This window comes from Rhipicephalus microplus, chromosome 7 (genome assembly GCF_043290135.1).
Source record: "Rhipicephalus microplus isolate Deutch F79 chromosome 7, USDA_Rmic, whole genome shotgun sequence".
Taxonomy (NCBI): Eukaryota; Metazoa; Arthropoda; class Arachnida; order Ixodida; family Ixodidae; genus Rhipicephalus; species Rhipicephalus microplus.
The window spans coordinates 146,211,832-146,233,195 of NC_134706.1; the positions used below are offsets into that span (position 1 = coordinate 146,211,832).

At 44.2% G+C, this 21,364-nt stretch overlaps 1 protein-coding gene across 3 annotated transcripts in view; it reads right to left on the reverse strand.

The window, feature by feature from the left end:
• The window catches only part of LOC119185478 (uncharacterized), a 228,456-nt gene that overhangs the window by 57,068 nt on the left and 150,024 nt on the right, over positions 1-21,364 (reverse strand). For all 3 annotated transcript variants that reach the window (XM_075868323.1, XM_075868324.1, XM_075868325.1), the window contains one exon: positions 17,021-17,047. In XM_075868323.1, coding sequence (XP_075724438.1) covers positions 17,021-17,047 — 27 coding nt within the window. The remainder of the gene's footprint in view (positions 1-17,020; positions 17,048-21,364) is intronic.

Consider the following 21,364-nt stretch of genomic DNA (forward strand, 5'->3'; position numbering starts at 1 on the left):
ATCCGCTTGATAGCACCTCTGACTGGCGTTTAGAGGTGCTAGAGGTGGTTTAGAGGTGGCGTTTAGAGCCATAGAGAAAAAGAGTGCAAATGCTGCTCAACGATGCAGTAGAGCGGAGAAGCTTAACTCAACGGATCCCGAAGTAGTGTCCCAGCAAATTAATTATACATAAGCCACATAATACGTATACCATGTGTGTGTCATTGGAACAGCTGTAAGCATGATATCTGGAAAGCTAAGAATAATCAGCTGAACCTTTGCAAACGCTACATATATCCTGGCATAGCTGAGCTAAGCCACTGCCATTTTTTACTGAATTTCAGTCTCTAATTGATCTTATGTATGAGGAGTGGCTACTCTTGATTTTATTCAGCATCACACCGCTGTTAAGTGAATTCCGAAACGCGCGCGAAGGTCAAGTATGACGTACACAAATTATCGACAGAGAGGTCAGTCTCACTCCAAGTAAAATAAATAATGCCTCTGCACGTCTCCTTTGCGAATGTTTGCGTGCAGCTGCGGTCAAGAAATGGTGCAGAATGAACCTAAAAATATTTATTGTCACTGCTAGCAGTTGTTCTTTAGAAAATGGGGATTTTTATAGCTGGTACATTATTTCAACAGAAGAACACTGGTTGTCTTGGTTGGGGTTCACTGTTCAAATTCATGAAGGAATATGAGAACTGTGCCTAATATTAAAAAGAGTGAGCAAATGTCAGTGACATACGCTCTCCTGCTGATTTTAATTGATTGGTTGATATGTGGGGTTTAACGTTCCAAAGCCGCCATATGATTATGAGAGACGCCATAATGAAGGGTGCCGGAAATTTTGACCACCTGGCATTCTTTAACGTGAACCCAATCTGAGCACACTGGCCTACAACATTTCCTCCTCCATCGGAAATGCAGCCGCCGCAGCCGCGATTCGAACCCCTGAACTGCGAGAGAGCAGCCGAGTACCTTAGCCACTAGACCACCACGGCGGGGCAATCCTGCTGACTTCTGCACCAGACTTTTGACTTCTGTACTTCATGTTCGTTATCAAATTACGCAACCACTAATCAAACATCGACCAATCGATTTTCAATTTTGAACTTTTTCTGTCTCGCGGCCTCCGGTTTCTTTATTTCTCGCCATGCATTCCTAAAATCATCAGTTCAACTTGTTTAGTAGAACATGAGCATCAACATACATAGGCCAGTGTTTCAGTAAGCTGCCGCGCGTGCACTAGTACTCTTTTACTTAGTGCATGACACAGCGTCATACCTCGAAAACTGATGAACGAAAAGTTGTTTCTACTCTTTTTTTGAAGTCAAAATAGTTACAATGGAACTGCACATCTCAGTGTATGCCCAAATGCAGGAATATGTATGATAGCTTGAAAAAAACGTGCCATATAGCACTGGAAATTGTTTCAGTCCCAGATCATCTTGGAGAAAAACAACCATCACAAGACAGCGGGATGAAACGACGACGCAAAAATGCCACGGCATGCAGGCGACGGTGAATGTGACGCTGGCGCCGAGCGCCCAGCTGGCGTGGCGCCAGTACGGGGGGGGGGGGGGGGGGAAGGGGGGGCGTTTCTTTCTCTTTTTTTAAAGATGATAGTCTTTCTTGGGGACCTTCGATGCAAAAGTTTTGGTGTCTGTCTGTCTGTCTGTTTGTCTGTCTGTCTCTCTCTCTGTCTGTCTGTACATTTCTCTGTCCACGATTCACGACACCGGTTACTTGAAACGGCCGACCGCATTCGCAGCGCCAACCAATGTTGCTCAAGATTGGGTGTTCAAGCTTGGGTAATTGTCAATTAAAAAGCAATTATTGCGCATGTCTGTGGCACCATAACAATACGTATATATTCCCCATGTGCGTCTTTTCCTAGAAAAGACATACATATTTGGTTTTAAAGACCGTAGCGGTTATTGCTAAGACGAGACGGTGGTGGCATCTACCGTCACCTTGCGTTTTACACCTTATCACCACTGAGATGGGCACGCACACCCGTCTCAAAGCCACGAGCTTTGTTTTCTAAGAAAAGTGCCAGATGGCACTCATGTCTCGTGTGTGACGTGACTTGATGCGCTCGTTCGCCTCCGATCCACGCTCGAGGCACTCTAAAGCAGTGCCTCCATATTACCACTCACTGATTTTCTTTCACAGAACATCAAATAAATGTATTGTTCACTATCTCCACACGTAAGACTATCGTCTGTCGACGACAATTCCAGAAACTTGCCGATAAGGATCCATTTTTTTTCTCCGCGCTCGCGCTTGTGATCGAACGGTTCCGCATAAGTTGATGCCGGCTCCTGGCATCAGGCTGGTGTGACGAAGAGAGCGGCTCTCCCCTTTTTTCTTTTTCATTACTTCTTGCATCTACTCTTACGGGCTGTATGCGTGAATACCGCGCCGCCCGGATGTCAAGGGTATTTTTTATGCTGGGCTCCCTATAGACATGATTTCAGTCAGTAGGCAGGTGCGCGCCACCTATGTGCCATTCGTTATCCGGCACCTGACTGAAAGTGTACCACAAATCAAGTATTTAAAAATGCGTAAAAGCCATGAATGTTCTGAAAGTGTTGTCACGTGCAATGTGGGGCAGTGCCAGGCATTGTCTCATGAATTTGTATAGAAGCTTCATTCACATCAACTTCAATTATGGGGCCATTGTTTATCAGTCTGCGACTCAAAGTGTTTTGAAGATGCTAGATCCCGGGCACTATTTGAGCATCCGCGTTTCCACGGGGGGTTTTCGCACCAGCCCTATAAAAGCCTTTATGTTGAGTCAAATGAGTGGTCGCTTCATGTGCAGAGAACTTACATATACTTTGTATATTTTCTTCAGGTGAAAGCAGACAAGAAGGAGTCCTCATACACTACTAATAATGATTTGTTCAGCTCCAATTTGTTTCCAAACAGGCCTTCGACGAGGCAGCCCAACTCAGTTAACCTGAAGGGTCTAGCTGAGAAAACTGGTACGTCACTTGAACACAGTTTAATGGCTCCTGTATCATGCCCACCACCATGGCAGTGGTAGACTATAGACTGAGATGTGTCTTACCCAGAAGGTACAAAACATGCGCCCACAACCCATATCTGAACATACTTCCGGGAACTTCAACACACATACACACGTCCTGAGTGCTTTAGAGGTGCCTCTAAATCTAACTCCTCTGTGCTCTACGCTGCTGTCGGCCCATTCTTTTTGCATGCTGGCTGCCTATATCCAGACACAAGTATTTTCACAGTGGAAGCTTACGTGGTAATTGTGGTGGCTAAACACATCAAACAATTACAACTACAAAAAGCAGTCGTTTATGCAGACTTCCTCAGTATAATAACAGGTCTGAACACTTTTAAAAAACAAAAAATCCTGTCCTCGTCTCACCTTCCTCTATTTCATGCACACTCTACACACTCAAACAACATGTTGTAGTGTGTTGAGTGCTAGGGCACCGTGAGATCCAAGGCAACGTGATGGCGGATCAGGTTGCTGCATCACCCGCAGGTCGCGGGATCAATTCCCGGCTGCGGTGGCTGCTTTTTGGATGGAGGCGGAAATGTTTTGGGCCCGTGTGCTCAGATTTGGGTGAGCGTTAAAAAACCCCAGGTGGTGTAAATTTCCGCAGCCCTCCACTACGGCGTCGCTCATAATTATATGGTGGTTTCGGGACGTTAAACCACAGATATCAATCAGCTTGCTGCTTCCGCCACGAAAGAACTGACACTACACTCATATCAATCCCGACCCTTGATCTTAAGCCGCCTCTCAAACGAAACCTCGGGGACTACTGAAACAGCAAGTGGGATAGACATACACAAAACAAGTTTCACGTTATTGAGCCACACCTTGCTAATTGGCCACCAGAATCGAAATCACGCGGTACACAGGTAACACTAACGAGGCTCAGGACAGGACACACATACACAACACACTCATATGTTTTGTCCAATGGCGATCCACCATTGTTTCACAGATGTGATGAAGCACTAACAGTTCTTCACATTTTAATCCAGTGTGAACAATTAGGCACTCTAAGAAGGTACCACTTTCCATCACCCTACCGACAACATATACCATTACACCCTGCAATGTTCGTTGGTAGGGAACCAGTTTTCACTCATATATCGTGGCTAGCTTTTTTAAAAGATGTCCGCTTCTATCATGTAATATACCCAGGCATTGCCTTGCGCGACTTCTCAAGAGAGGTTGCTGCTGCAGTGGCTGCATTGAAAAGCGCTTGCCTTGCGGCACTTGGACACAAGGGCGCTGATGAAGCACTTGTGCTAGCGTCATAACTTTTTACACATGCTTTTATTATCAAAACATTTTGTCACCCATTTTCATTTTACATAAAAAGCCACAGTCATGATTTTAATACTTATGTTTTTACCCGCGTTATCGCGAGGAATGTTCAGGCCCCTATACAGCCACGCACCATATTATTGTTCACTTCTCTAGTCACTGAAATCACACTCTTTGGCCATAAATTGGCCCTTGTTTCATAAAGCAGCACACATCACCATCATTGTCGTCAGGGTCATTCGTTTGTAGTAAGGGGAACATGCAGTCTGAATGTGCGCGCTTGTGTTTTGTTTAGTGTGAGCGCCTGTGATATACCGCCCACTAAAGCCATGGCATCAGCGCTGCCACATATGCTTGAGTGAGTGCGTTTCCTGGGTGTCGCAACGTGGGGACATAGTGATCTGTGATATGTGCTGTGTTTTGCGCCCATATGAGTGAAGTAAGCACAGGCGAGATTCAGAATAAAAAAATTACGGCATATTCACGGGGTGAATGATGATGAATGGACGAAGCTCCGGAGGGATTCATCGGTAAACTGTGAATCTTCCGTGTAATTCGCCCAGTCAATCATCATGTAAAGACGTGAGAAACGCTGTGTGTGTATATACACAAATCAACTTTTATTTGTTCTTAGACGATGGATGGCTTGCGATGTCCCTTGCCTCGCGCGCTCGCACATCGGGATTCTGTCTGCGAGCGCGCGCTGCTGCCGCCTTGCGCTCTCTACGCTGTGCAGCCTTATCCATCCGGCGACTCCGAGCGCGCGCCAACAGCGAACGGATTTTATTACAACGCTCCCCCTAGCGTACGTCGCCGCACTAAATCGAACGATTGCCTTCAACCAATGACACGCGCCATATGTGACATCATTCCTATTTTATAAGATCTCGCGTCTTTCATCAACTACAAGTACCGCTTTCTAGTTTATAACATCTCGCATCTTTTCATCATCAGCTACAAGTACCACCATCTAGTAAACACTACAAGAGCTAAACGAGAGGTGGCTACATACAGGAGACGGTACCGCCATCTAGTGAACACTGCAAGAACTAAACTAGAGGTGGCTACATACAGGGGACGGTACCGCCATCTAGTGAACACTGCACGAACTAAACTAGAGGTGGCTACATACAGGCTACAGGGGACGCACAGCCCACGCCCTAAGGAGCTTCGCCCCTAAAATAACGGAGAGCTCCTGGCAGCGTGACACAGTACGAGAGCAAACAACCTATGTGGGGAGTGCATTGTGTAACTTCTGAGGCAGCCGCGCTGTTCTGTTTTACATGGGTCGGCTTGACAGTCTAATAGAAGCATCGCGCAAATTACGCAGCCAACGCGGGAGGGTTGGGAGTTGGCTTCGTCAGGCCCAGCTTTAGAGAACCAGCAGAGACTCGTGAAGTAGGTGCGATTTGTAGCGCAATCCAACGCAGTTCCGGGATAGGGACCCACCCAGTCCTCACTTGATCTATATTTTCTGGAATAAGTGTTTTATTGATTCATTCGCCGAAGGGTGACCACCCTCGATGATTGTCGTAGTAGCCATTTGTGTGCAGTGAAATGAAGGTGAAGTCTGAATGTGCGCACCTTTGTTTTGTTAAATGTGGGCGCGTGTGATTTACCACCCGGTGTAGCCATGACATCAGTGTGGCCACATGTGCTTGAGTGAGTGTGTTAGTTGGGTGTCGAAACGTGCGAACTATAGTGAACTTTTGCGATATGGACTGTGTAGTGCACCCATATGAGGGATCTAAACGTGCGCGAGTTGTGAGCAAAAAGCAACTGAGAGGACCTGGTAGGGTCCCACAGTACGCAAGTAAACAACCATGCTGGAGAAAATATGCATTGATGTATGCTTTATAAAGCGAAATATAGCAATTGGGTGTTTGTTTAATTACTTCAACGTGTGCCGATCGGCACATCTGCGTCATAATAACGGTATTTATTCCTACTGGCTCATAACTACGTGCCACATTTAAGTGTTTAATGCGTAAGCGCTTGCTTCACGCTCGAAGTACGAACGCCTTGCATGAAAAACACCGTGCGAGGTTCTTCAAACCGGGAAATGACGCACGCCATGTACTATCGCTGCATCGATTGTCATCGTCACTGAAACGATGTCGCTAAAGTTATTATTGAGGGGAAAAAAGAGAGAAAAGGTTTCGTTGTTTAAGGCATTGAATTATCTTTAACAACACCCTATTAAGAAGACTCACTTTTTTGTATATATATATATATATGTCTTTCAATTTGAAGGCAATGCGTCCACGTGTTACATATAGCGATAACTTGTTTATAATAAATATCAGTCTCAAGAAAGAGAATATGGATGTATTGCACTCCCCTCTCAAAGCAAAATTTGATTCGCAATGCACCCGCATTCGCTAGAGAAGAAAAACTACCTTGCCTGCACAGAAAAACCTTCACACAGCCGCAATCCTTGAAGGTAGTAGCCCACATTATAGCAAAACTGCGTCTTGTCTTGAAAAATTGAAATATTCAATGGCCAACGGGGTGATGCCAATAACATGGAGTGGAAGTTGTCGAAGCAAGAAACGAAATTTACCTGTAGCTTTTACTCATTGCCACTTTAGCCACGTACATAACCTTGGCATTAACTTAACAACAACATAGGCAATGATCCCAACTGTTAAGTACAATATGCGTTACGCGCTTTTATTTCGATGAAAAAGATGTCGAATAAAACATTGGCATTTACCTCAAACACGATGACAAGCACGGCGACGCCAGACGCACATTCGGTATTTACGGCAGCACAAAAATCAAAATTCACGAAGTCTAACCTACGTGGCACTTTGAAGCGTAGCTGTCGTAGTTACAGAAGAATGCGAAGACAGTGGCAGCGAAAGTTTTGTAAAAGAAATTGCAAACAACCTAATCAAATGCGAATAATGCTCCTGTTTCATTTTCTGTAACCGCTAAATAAATATTTCTTTATTTTAAACATTACTTTAAATGTGGCATTGTTTTTTTTAACTACAACCATAGATACCACGCAGAAACATTGCCTTCGAGAGATGTGCATTGCTTCTTTGTGGACTCCACCGTCAGCGCAATGAAGGGAGCGCTTTAAAAACAGATATATTGCTATGCTGACGCGCAAGTTCGTGCCTTCTTGGGTTCACGTATATAGCTTCGCATTCTTTTTTCAATGCTGATGAAATATTTTGAGGTAGTGATTATATGCGCGAAAATTATGGCCACTGTTTGGGACCTACTTCCATAAGGGCAATAGGGTCTCGTGGATGCAGCCCATACTTATTTTTAGGTTGTCACCGAGTACAAATATTGTAGCTTCTGAAGGGGAAGCTGCAACACCAACGATGCCGAAACAGCCTATACTAACGCTTTCCACACACCACAGCCTGCTTGAAGTGGAAGTCGACCATAATCTTGCGATCGCTCTTATTGACACAGGTGCGCACCTGTTTCTTTTGAGCGTTTCTCAAGGACGCTGCTTGCAGAAGAATACTACACCATCTAACACGCGGGAAATACGTTTTGCCGATAGTGGCATTGTAGAATTTATCGGAATGTTCACTGCTCCTGTCAGCCTTGCCGTTCTTCCCAACATGGTCCTTTCTGCCTTTCCAGCTTGTGTCTGTAATGACCTCCTACTTGGCCTGGATTTCTTTTACACACACTCGGATTTATTTAACTGTTCATCTGGTACATTGAGCTTCGTTTTTCTAGTCCTCCCCGACAGCTCTGAGAAGCCCACCAGCCACTTGAGCCCAACCACTTTTGTTCTACTGCCACCTTGAGTCGTCTCGTACGTGCGTCTCTCATCGGTACCACCCGTGCCTGATGGCGATTACATAATCTCACCGCATACATACGTTCGACTAGCGCACAGTGTTACTGTGCCCCATACCACAGCAACCAGTTATATAAGTGTGTGTTCCTTCCACTCCTTAATTTTAGCTTCACCAGAAGTATTCCTACTGAGCTGCTTACAAGTCTGGACGCCTCCATCTTGACGCCGATTCCTCAGTCCACTACCCTGTTGATCAACCCGACCTATCAGCCATCGTGCCTAGCCCCAGCGTCATATTCTTGTCTCGGTTTCTTGAGATTGGTGATGAACAATATCGGAATGCTTCCTTGTAGTCGCTCATTGATCGCCTCAAATCTGCTCGCAATGACGCGTTCCTTCGCATGTGTGTCCTCCTAAATGGCGCGCTGTACTGTCGTGCTTGCTGTCTGGGCTGCCATCGCGGTCAAATGGTCGTATGAAGCATCCGAAGGCAAAGGTGGAGTTTGTACAGGGGGCAATGAGGCAACATCAGCAGACGAAGGTGCACGAAAAGGTATCGAATACGGGGCACATGCCACATTCGTCATCGACGACAGTTCATCCTTGATGAGTTTCTGCAGATTATGAGAGAGATAGCGGTAAGATGTTGTAGCTGTACTGTTGCGAACAAGGTTAAAAAGTTCTTCGTGCCCGATGATGCGAATAAGAGCACGCAGTTCATGTTCGCCAATAAGGCGATTGTCACAGGATGCATGTGGAAGGCTCAGAGTAGAGTGCGGACAGGCGCTGGTAGGTGGTAATGATATTGTGAACAAAAGTCCGGCTGTCCATGACGAGAGCTCTGAAAGCGACTGAGTTAATGCATTTCAGAATATGACGAATACAGCCAGCCAGCGGCAGGCCATTTTGGACACGGTGGCAGATAGCCAGAACGTCTTCAATGTATAGCGTACACGATTCATCGGGTGCCTAGATGTGCGTAGGAAGTTTCTGCTTTGATAGCTAAGAGCGTCCTGTACACGTGACAAAGATATGACACTGCTGCACCGCTAATGCTTATCAATCAGGAAAGTTGCTTTCGATGTTATAGTAGCAGGTCTTTGTGGCACACTTGAGGTAAAAGGAACATAACACTGCTGGTGTTTTTGTCCCTGTATTTGCAAGATTTGTTTCTGTCGTAACTGCTTAGCCAATCTTATACCTCCTCACCGTGAATACTTGAAACTACATGAGGCTCTCGCTTCTAGGTACTTATGGTGTAGTAAGACCGAGCAGGCTGAGCAGGTGTGATGGAAGTAGTAAGGTGGTGGGAATCGTTTTGCGCCTAGTTTGTTGTGGAGAAGAACAACCGTTGACCACAACAGAGCTCCAGGGGCGACAGGTAAAACAAGATGACGTGATAATCACCGCAGGTTTCACCACTTGTGAGACAATGTCAGGTACGACCGTGATTGCTGTGTTTACTGCGCAAACGCGAGGCCCAGACCCGACACTGAACACCCGGTGAGATCGAGCACGATGACGTGGATATTTGTGTACACACATAAGGGTAAATAATGAACAGCACATTGAGCATTTATTATATATATATATATATATATATATATATATATATATATATATATATATATATATATATACATATAAGAATAACCCTGGCAGACCCATTATATCAGGCATGGGAACGTTAACGGAACCCATTTCCAGTTATATTGATTCTTTAATCAAAGACATACCACCCACACATGAGTCCTTCTTGCGTGACACAAACCACTTCCTTCGGGAAATAGCAGACGTGAAAATTCCAGACGGTGCATTTCTCGTAACATTGGATGTTAGCTCACTCTACACAAATATCCCACATGACGATGGTGTAAGGGCACTTGTTGAATCGTATGGCACACACAACCCTGTCGCTTATCCAAGTAAAAAAGTAATGGAAATCTTCACAAGACTTGTACTCGATTTGAACAGCTTTGAATTTAACAACCAGTACTATATTCAAATCAGCGGTACGGCAATGGGTACAAGAATGGCCCCAAACTACGCCAACATATTCATGCACCACATAGAGTCCAATTTTCTTTCATCTTGTAATATCAAACCATTACTCTATAAACGGTACCTAGATGATATATTCATAATTTGGACACATTCGGAAAACGAGCTCCTCAAATTCATACAGGCATTCAACCAGGTACACCCCAGCATTTATTTTACACACACCTACTCTAACACTGAAATAAACTTTCTTGATGTAGTCATTCGAGTTGACGATGGTGCGTTGGCAACTAACGTATACAGAAAACCTACAGACAGGCAACAATACCTGCACTTCAAAAGCTGCCACCCGCGACATTGCAAGACCAGCATTCCCTATTCCCAAGCACACAGATTTCGACGAATCTGCTCCCGCACCGAGGACTTCCACAAAAACAGCACACATATGCGCGAAGTACTCCTTAATCAAGAATACCCACCAGCTATCATCGATGACGCCATCAAAAAAGCTGAAAATCTGGACCGCCAGATTCTTCTCAACCACCAGAGAAACGCCGACCAACACCGCAACAAAAACTTGCTATTAACTTTCACGAGCAACCCACCGAACATAAACAAGGTCCTAAGAAAACACTTTAACATATTGGAACAGAGCGTGCGACTATCCAAAATTTTCACTTCTCCTCCTTGTGTTGTATACAGAAGGCCGAAAAATATAAAGGATCATTTAATAAATTCAAAGATAGGTGTGAAGCCTCAAATTGGGTGTCACCCTTGCGGAAAAAGCAGATGCAGGGTATGCAAACACATGCAGACAACGACAGTGGCGAAAAGCACCCACTCGGATTTTAAGCACAGGATAAGAGGTGCACTAGACTGTGACTCAGACAATGTCATATACCTCCTGGAATGTGGGGTATGTAACAAGCAATACGTGGGCCAGACAGACACTCCGTTTAGAATTAGATTCAACAACCATCGGGCACATGTACGATCTCTTCCAGGCCTTCCACTTTCAAAACACTGCACATTAAAAGACCACAGCTTTGATGACATCAGGGTTACACTACTAGAAAACAACTTTCGAACAATCAGAGAACGGGAACAACGGGAATCTTATTTTATCTACAAATTTAACACGGTAAAATACGGAATAAAGGAACACCCAGGCACTCTGTCTGCGTTACGACCGCTAAAAGACGTAAACGCTTCTCTCTAATCAGTCCGGTTTCATTACGACAATAATATTACCCGCTAACAAAGCTTTTGGCCTATGCATCTGACAACATAGAAATGATTTGCCTCAACAAGCACAGCCGGAACGCACAGATAAGTGGTCCCGGAGGTCGTACTGTCCCCCCCCCTTTTTTGCTTTTTTTGCTTTTTTTTTCTTTTTTTCCTTTTTTTTTCTTCGTCAAGCTCCAACGCACATTGTGTTCCTTCACTGACAAGGAGCTGACAGCTAGGTTGTTTCGTTAACTTTTTCCTACATGCGCGCATATCTTCCCAGTGCGCCGCAACTGTGTGGTGACTGTCCCGGAGTGGTACAGTCTCCCCCCCCCCCCTGTTCTTCTTCTTTTTTTCTCCTTCGTTAATCCTTTAACGCACATTCTGTTCCTTCACTGACAAGGAGCCAATGCATATAATGAATATCGATGACGGTGCCTCATTCACCGGCTTTTTCGCTCCTCCCGATGCCACCAGCATGCACTTAAAGCGCTTAAGCCCTCCCCATTAACTTTTCATACACTTCAAAGAGGAACGAGCCGCCAGCGGACTACACAGAAAGGTGAAATACAAAAACGGCGGCTCCCTGCCCACTTGGGGAAGTGTGGGTGCGGGGGAGGTATTGTTGACAATGATGACATTCCTCATCTACCACTGCCCTACTCTGTTGAAATGCTGCTCCTTTCTAATTACGCCATGTCGGTCTTGCTTCTTCTCCTAGATTTTCTATATTTTATTTAATGTTTCTCCTCCCGTTTCGCTGTTTCTTCTTTTTCTTCTCTTTCTCTCTCTCTCTCTCTCTCTCAATTGACCCCTCCCCTCCTGTCTCGACAGGATATAAAAAGGCACGGAACATGTGTAAATAGTATTATGCCTTGAAAAAGACAGGGTTCCTGTCGAAACGTCGGCACAATAAACAGTTGTTATGTGAAAGCGCATCTACTTTCATATTTATAACCTTGCGGCAACCGAAGTTATTCTTCTGCATATGTATATATATATATATATATGTGTGTGTGTGTATGTGTGTGGCTTCAACTGGTGGCCCGATGTGCGTCAGGGACAAGTCAACTGCTCCACAAATCGAAACCATTGGAAATAAAATTAAGACAACCGCTAATTTGTGCCTCTACTCAAATACGTTTGAACCAATAGACAAACTTATCAATTGTACACACGCACACACACACACACACACACACACACACATATATATATATATATATATATATATATATATATATATATATATATATATATATATATATATATATATATATATATATATATATATATATATATATATATAAACTATATCTTTGTTCACAAGTATGTTACAGGCTCCTCGGGGAGCCTTGTGTAAAGGGAGCATCACAAAAACACATGGAAAATAATGCGATAAATGAGTCTGAAAAGTGCAACAGTAACGTACTTGCGAGACAGTGAAGCAAATTAAATTACATGGCAAAATAAGATTAAGGACAACACCAAGTACTAACTAACAGCACAATAATATGAAAACAATACTCTGGAAAAGTAAAAATAAGCCATAAACTATTACCTAACAGTAATACTAAGAAAACGACACTCAGAAAGTAATGAAACAATAACACTCATTTTTGCAAAAAGAGCTGCATGCAAGTCGTGTAAAAAATGTACATCACTTTTGCACTCATAGAAGCAAAAAAACAGATTAGTAAGGAATTTGTAGCACGGAGCTTCACTAATAATTCGCCCAATGAAAAGAAAAAGTGTCCATGACGCGATAAGGCTTGATGTCTAATGTGATGATTGTGGATATTTGTTGCGATGAATACTGTACAATCAAGAGTTGTTTAAATTCACCCTTATCTGCTCGCGCAACAGTGTCATTTATTGGCGAATCCCACTGGCGAATGGCTCGTGGTAAAGCCGAGAAATTACATGCGTGAGTGTTTCCATAGATGCGAGTGTAGCTTAAGTCGTTGTAAAGACTTCGTCATGCGCACAACGCGCGTACCAATGGTAGGTCTGATGCCATTTTTTGGTAAACATATTTATGGAGTAACGACAACAGTGCCATGTCAAGACGATTGCTCTGAGTTTGAAGGGAGAGGTTGAGTTTTATTGCACTTTTAAATGTTGGAGTTGATATTATCAGGACGCGATGAACTCGACAGCTAAAGCTGGGTAAAGAGACCTGCGATATCTTCTGTTACGTCGATGGGTTGCATGTACTGATTTTCTAGATCTATGACTTGCGGAATGTTTGAATGGTCTTCTGTGATGAACATGGTCGAAAAGAATGTATCAAAGGCATCTGCGCAGTCCTTGTCATTTAGAGGAACCTGATTTCTGTCGCATAAAGATATGTGATGAGAGCCGTTATTTGGTGAGATCACCTGCCAGAACTTTCGAGGGTTGTATTTGAGTAGTGATGGTTAATCATGCGTGTAGTATTTGTCCGTAGCATCTGATAAAGCTGAAAAATATTCTTTCAAGAACATACTATACATTTTCCACGCCACGGGCGAGTTTGTACGCTTCGCATTTGTGTAGAGCCTTTCCTTCTTATTCCTTAGCCTTCTAAGGTTTTTGGTGAACCAAGGACTATACACTTATCGCCCGATATTCTGATTAGCGGGATATGCTTTTACACTAATGTACACAGATTTTCTTTAAACAGAAGCTAGTTTTCTTGTACTGAACGAGCCGAGAATGAAGGTAAAAGGGCGCTAGAGAAAAAGCTTTCAAGTTCTTTGTTGACTTGGTCATAGTCTATTTTGTTGTAGTCACGTATAGTTTTGTTTAGTATGGAAATAAATTGCAAGGCGATATTAGGAGTAAATTGTGGCAGCTTAAGGTTACTGAAGCCATCTAAGCAGAAAATTTTGCCAACAATTTCGGGGTTGTTAGCGAAGACTAAATCTAAATTGTTTGTGCCGCCAGTAGGTTGTTTAACTATTTGGAACGAATTCAAATATAAAGCTGACGAAATGAACTGCATGGAAGTGCGACAAGTTAATGACAGGTTTTTTGCAGTCAGTGAGAGGAAAATAAGATTGCCAAAGAGATAAACAATTTCAGGTAAACATAGTTCAAGAGTTTTGAGATATTATTACGAGGTTCGACAAGAAACGAATAGTCTGTATAAGGAGGACGATAACAGCATCCTATGAGGACTTTGTTACTGTAGGTTTTACATTCCGCCCATACTACCTCGATACTAGAATTTATGCTTACAATACGTGACGCCAATGCTTTTTTTGATACCCAGTAGTACACCACCACCATTTTTTGCATTGCAGCGATCACACGTAAACATGTTGAATGACCTATAGTGTAGCATTGTTTCATGATCGGCTATTTCAGGGTGTAGACAACTTTCAATGAAAACAACAATGTTTGAACTGCAGTCATCTAGAAATGAGGAGATAGCATCGCGTTTAGCTAACAGACTAAGGATGTTAGTGAAAAAAAAAGCGATAATGATGGTGCGATTTCAAGTGGCTTTGACACCTTGTGGTTACAATTGTGCGCAGAGTGAAGCTTCTATCAATCGCAAGGAACAACTTTACTGACGCTATCTTAGACATAAACGACGCCGCAAATTTGTAGTCTATCGGTTGATAGGCTAAAAGACTGGGCTTTTGCTTTGGCAAAATCAATTAGCTGCTTTCTAAGCTGCCGTGTGGCCGGCAAAAAATCTTAATGAATTAAAAAGACAGATCCCTTTAACCGTTGGGCCGCAGACAAGATACGTCCTTTGTCTTTGAATCATGTCAGCATCGCACTGATAGGTCTCACATTTTTCTCGGTATTTATTCATAATATGCGTACCCTTTCGAACTGCGAAGCAACTAGTTCCATACCTATTGTTTCAGAGCAGAGTTTCAAGACATTACTTTCTGAGGCAGCCTACTTTTTCTTAGGTTCGTCTGCTATTCTAAAAAAAAAGGTCAGATTGGATCGTTGCATTCGGTTTTCTGCATTTTCACATCTAGAAGATATTCTGTTCAGGTAATTGGAAACGTCACGCAATGTTTCCAAACACGTTCCGGAAACGCATGTTAATTGTGTTGGTATGGACGTTTCCAACGCTGCTAACTTGGCATTTAGCAGTTTAATTTCCTCTACCACGGCGCTACGTTCTTCGTTCGCGCGTTTCAAATCAGCGGAAAAAAGCTTTTTCATTATCTGCATATTTGCGCTCAGTTTGTTGAGCAGCCGCCTGCCCCTTTTGGTAATTTTGCTTGCACAGCAGCTACGGCATTTTCGAGCGTGTATATTTGCCCCAAAGCTGCGGCAAAAGCGTCTCCCTCTGTCTTGGTCGTTGGGCCAGGATTCAACTCAGCATCGCCCGCAAGAATAAGTAACGATTCAGACAAGGTAAAACATAATTTTGATAGTAATAAAACAGCGCTTAACCGCATCAGTCTACTTTGTCGCGCACGACACCACCATAATACAATATTTGCTGGACTTCAACGAGGCATCATCTGCCAAGTAACTAACCTGCAACAATGGCATTGGTGTGAAAGGCATACTGGAAGTGATGTCGTGCCCGAGGCTGACGACAGCTGAAAGGCCTTTATAGTCCCCGCTGTCTGTGACAATAGTAGTACTGGTATATATATATATATATATATATATATATATATATATATATATATATATATATATATATATATATATATTAATGAGATCTAACAGACAGTAATGCCAAGGAATGTACAGGAGAAGCTATTAGAACCAATGAAATGTAAATAATAATAAAGAAAAGTGGATGAAAAAATAAGCAGCCGTGGGCAGGAATCGAACCTACGACCTTCGAATAACGCGTTCGATGCTTTAACCACTGAGCTACCACAGCGGCCTTCCCTCCTTCCACTTTTTTGGGTTTATACGTTTCTTATTTATTCTCATTTACATTCCATTGGTTCTAATAACTTCCCCTGTACATTCCTTGGCATTACTGTCTGTTAGATCTTATTATTATTGTGTTAAAACACGGAAAAACGAGCCCTTAGGTATACACTTCTTTCCCTTATTTCATTGAACGAGGGTCTCGTACTGGCAGACTTGGTGTGTTTAGGTTGTATAAGAGGGACAATTAATCAGCTGCCCGCTCATGATAAGTTCACGTGCTACGTGACGCCAAACATGCGCATAAGAGTGTCTTCACACTCGTCGTTTAGCTTATAGATGGCGCTGACTGTCAATCCTACTTCTAAATTCACATATAAACCCAAAAAAGTGGAAGGAGGGAAGGCCGTTGTGGTAGCTCAGTGGTTAGAGTGTCGAACGCGTTATTCGAAGGTCGTAGGTTCGATTCCTGCAAATGGCCAGTTATTTTTTCATCCACTTTTCTTTCTTCTTATTTACATTCCATTGGTTCTAATAACTTCCCCTGTACAATCGTTGGCATTACTGTTTGTTAGATCTCGTTAATATTGTGTTAAAACACAGAAAAACGAGCCCTTAGGTATACGCTTCTTTCCCTTATATATATATATATATATATATATATATATATATATATATATGCACCATAGATAACCATTGACTCACTGCAGCGCTAAAATGAAACCGACTTCATGAAATTTCTCAAATCCCCTAAGTCCATTATGACTGCTCGAGTACCAACATCAATTCTCACTTGAACACTCCAGCCTTCATGACTCAACATTTTTTGCTCAAGGTAAGTAAGTTATGTATGATTCTCGAATACGTACGATTCTGATATTGATGTGGGGGCACCTCTGAAAAAGGCGAATGAATAATTGTACGTTAGAAGCGGTTTCCAGAAAGCGACATAACACAAATGGCAGTACCAGTAAAAGACTTCCACCCTATTTGTTCTTGGCTGGATTATTTATATTCCAGAAATATTAGACGTATGCACATTATTCACAATGGTTATATTAAAAGCTGCTTAATCCGCACTTCGTGGTTGCAAGTAATATAGTCGGTAAATAATTATATAGTGGCATAGAAACTACCTCCCATGACACCACTGCCAGGATGTGTATAACTTTCGTGACATAGATGAGCAGCTGCGGTCACAAGTGCATGCAGTTTAATGCGTCATAATTAGTAGTACTCTTTCATGTGATATTCTGAGTAAACACCAACGGTGCGTTGGTAATTTTTCGAGCTTAATTCTAGCATTTAACTGTGAGGCTCTGCAAGTAAACTATATATAGACTGTTCAAATACTTCATCAACCTTTCAGAGACTTGTGACGTCATTTTTGCAATGTTGTGCATTTTCGAGAACAAATGCTCCAAGGAGCAGCTGGGACTCGAAGTAATGCCTATTTGCATGCCGATTCATGCTGATAAACTCAACTGACGGCATCTGAGGAAACGTTTATATTGCCCTGGGTTGGAAGCAGGCAGTGCGTGGAACAATCTGGTTGATTGATTGATATGTGGGGTTTAACGTCCCAAAATCACTATTTGATCATGAGAGACGCCGTTGTGGAGGGCTCCGGAAATTTAGACCACCTGGTGTTCTTTAACGTGCACCCAAATCTGAGCACACGGGCCTACAACATTTCCGCCTCCATCGGAAATGCAGCCGCCGCAGCCGGGATTCAAACCCGCGCCCTGCGGGTCAGCAGCCGAGTACCTTAGCCACTAGACCACCGCGGCGGGGCATGGAACAATCTGGTGAAAACGTTCTCGGCAAACTTTTGCTGAAGTAAACATGCGACCCATTGTGCTATAGTAAAGGTCACCACAGTAGTAGCGCTCCTAAAACTTACTTTTTTGTAATAAATGCTAATATTTGATAACCAAGTTATACCGGCATATCTACTCTTCTGGAAACTTTTTAAAATTCTATTTGCAGTGTATTTTTTGAAATATTCACAATAAAACAATCAAACACTTTCCAGGAGGCCCTAATACATAAAATCTTGGTGCTCAACAATTGATAACAAGCTCAGCAGTTTGATGTGAGAAAGCAGGTCCATATAAAAAACACGACAACCACTGTAAATGCTAGTAATCACTCAACCCATCAGCTCTTCATTTCAGATAAAAATATGTCTCGGTTACAAAAGCAAAAGACAGATGTCTTCTGTCTGACGGGACCACAGCACCGGAAAGCATCACTCAGAGCATGGTCAAAGAAATACAATATAACGCTTCTAACACAGGCGATATTTAGGTAAATTTTAAAAAAGGACTGACTTCGTTGTGCAGGTAAAACTATGCTCGTTCCATTGCGCAAGTAATCTTTGAATTATCTACTAGTCGGTTTAATCGTTTTAAAGCGAACATGCATCGTCGACCAAACAATACGTGTCAAACGTTTGGACGTGTGAGAATAAAATGGGCAGTGCCCGAGTGCGTGATGCGCCACAGAAGATGCCGAGGTGTGGTGCTCGTGTGAAACAGCGTGAGCACGGCCACGGCTGGGTTAAAAAAGCGGCACGTGCGCACTAGAGAGTGCGCGTGATCCGCTTCTTTAAAGCTCGTTCACACTGAAGTCGGGGCGACCAAAGTGGCGAGGCGGCATCGCAGCAAGCAGGAAAACCTTCTCTGCAGTCGGCGAAAGCGGGAAAAAAATCAAGCAGTAAAGGCGATCGCTCTCGGAGCATTTTTTTTGCCGCCTGCCGAGGCTCGCCGTGTTGCCGCCGCCAAGCAGAACGCCACGCAGCGGAGGCGCGGTGGTGGCGTGGGTGTACGTTTGGAATAAGCACTGACACGTCATTGCGACACGTGCGCGAAATTGCGAGACGCCCGCTTCTTCTGCCGCACGGTAAGGTGAATGTGGCATGTGGTCTGAACAGGTTCACGCACTCGCCACCTTGCCGCTTCGGAAATTCAGCTTCGCCGCTTTGCCGTGCCGCCTTCGGTGTGAATGAGCCTTTAGCCCGGCCGTGGTGCGCGAGGCAGTGGGCATGGCCGTACCATGGACTGTTTTTTTGTCTGTCCGTCCGTCTGCCTGTCTCTCCATCTCTCTGTCTGTATGTCCCTCTGGTTGTCCACAATATGTAGTCAATTTTGCGCCAAAACTACGACCACACAGAATAAAACAACACATAGCCAGGACGGTCCTGTATAGGTGTTATCTTCCTTTGTGCGGCCGTGTTTCGTGTGTGAAATGGACGATTATTTTAGACATGCACCATCTAGCCCAAAGCCAGTTTTACTGTCTATGTGTCCATGCGTCTGTCTTTTATACTAAAACCACTAACGCAATTTAGTGGTAATATATCCGAGGACATGCACACACAACGCCATCTAGTGAGCGATTCCTGAAAGTAAGTAGACGTGCCCACTAAAACATACTACTACGAGCCATACTCAAAGAACACCTAAAGAAGCTGAGTCCCAACAAAAGAGAGTCGCGTGCTGGGAAAAAAGAATAGGCCCGACAGTGTTTGGAGCTCTACACAGCGAGTGATCGGGTTCGTGTGTCGGTGTCTGAGACGCGGTGCGCACGTTGTTGCGACGGGCTTAACGTGGCTGCTTGTGTCACTGTCTGCAACCCCCCTTTACCAAGGCTCCGGGTCACTTCTCAACCTTTTCACCTGATCAGTGACCTCTCCAAGCTAGGTCGCACAATTGATGCGAGCTGGCTCCTTGCATCGCCCTCAAGCCACCTCATACCATAGCCCAAAGTGCTCAACTTCCAACTGAACAGTCAGTGTCAGCTGAGAGCCTCACTTTTTGCTAGGACGCTCGTCAGAGAATATTGTTAGTCATTTATTTCGTTTGCTTTGTTTGTTGTGTGCGTGTGTGTGCTCAGTTTTAGATGCGAAGCAGCCTTCGACTAGTCTGTCTACCGCGGTCGAGCACGTCTGCACCAACTCCTTCACCACAGTTGCTGGAGTGGTGCCAAGTAGGTCAAGTTGCATCCACGCGTTGACGTAACTCCCTCATACACCCGCAGCACCTGCCGGATCTTCAGGCTGCTCGCAACACGCTTCTCTTTCGCTTCACTCTCTGCACCACCCACAACAATCGAGTTCATGTCGAGTGGAAACACTAGACAAACTTGGTCGCGCATTCGCAGTAGCCATACGGACCTACCCTGCCAGCGATAGCAATGGACTACTGCGTCCATAAAGCAGCTGCAAATGCGCAGCTCAATCTGTATACTCTTCTCATTTATCTGTGATGAACTTACAAAAAACCCAACCCGCCTTCCGTGTCTTTCCGTTGCGAACAAAGGTTTACTCGACTAAACGTCACACTGAGTCTCGCTTCAAACTGATCTTTCAGCACTCGCTTCAACGCCCGTTTCAACCAGGTTAATGCCGTGCGCACCGCTGCTGCTTCCCATTCTATCAGGGTTCCCTTCGGGGAGATTGTCAGTAATTTAAAGATCAAAGCTCTTCAAGGGGTGGGCGGAGCATTCCATCGTAATCGTAAGTAGCCATCTCTCGTTAGTTTTTCAATCTGCCGGAGAAGGCGGTGTTTGCACATATAACGAAATGTATATACGCTGAAAAATGCAAATGGTACGATACTAGAAGACGCTACATGTAGTATGATAAATAATAAAAATTGCAGCATAATGCCACGTTTCGTTTCTCAAGTTTTGTTATCGCCGCAAAACACCACACAATTCTCAGCCCAAAACGCGCGTGCAGTTTTCGAGAAGCTTCCGGACTTTAGTTGATCATTTCGATAAGATCGCGCCCACTCTGCGAACTGTACAGATGATTCTAGAACCTACGCCACCGCCAGCGATAACGCTAGAACATTCGATGGCAAGAGTATAAATGCCGACGCACTTCGCAGCTTGTCAGTAGTTGATCGATGGCCGACGCTCCGTTCGCCGCTTACCTGGTGCCGGGATTCCAGCGACCAGGCCCGCTGCCAGTCATCGACCCCATCTCATCAAGCATCGCGCAGACCCCGGGACATTCCCCCGGCTCTGTCCAGGCCTTCATCGTGACTCAACGCCCGGGCACCACAGCGCAAGCCGTAGGAGCCAGGGCCAGGACGAAAGTGCGATGGCTTTCGCAGCGCCACCGCCGAAAGCTCATTGCTTTATTTCAGCGCTCCAGAGGGTAGCACCGTTGACGACATCATAGATGCCCTCGAAGCCGTAACCGG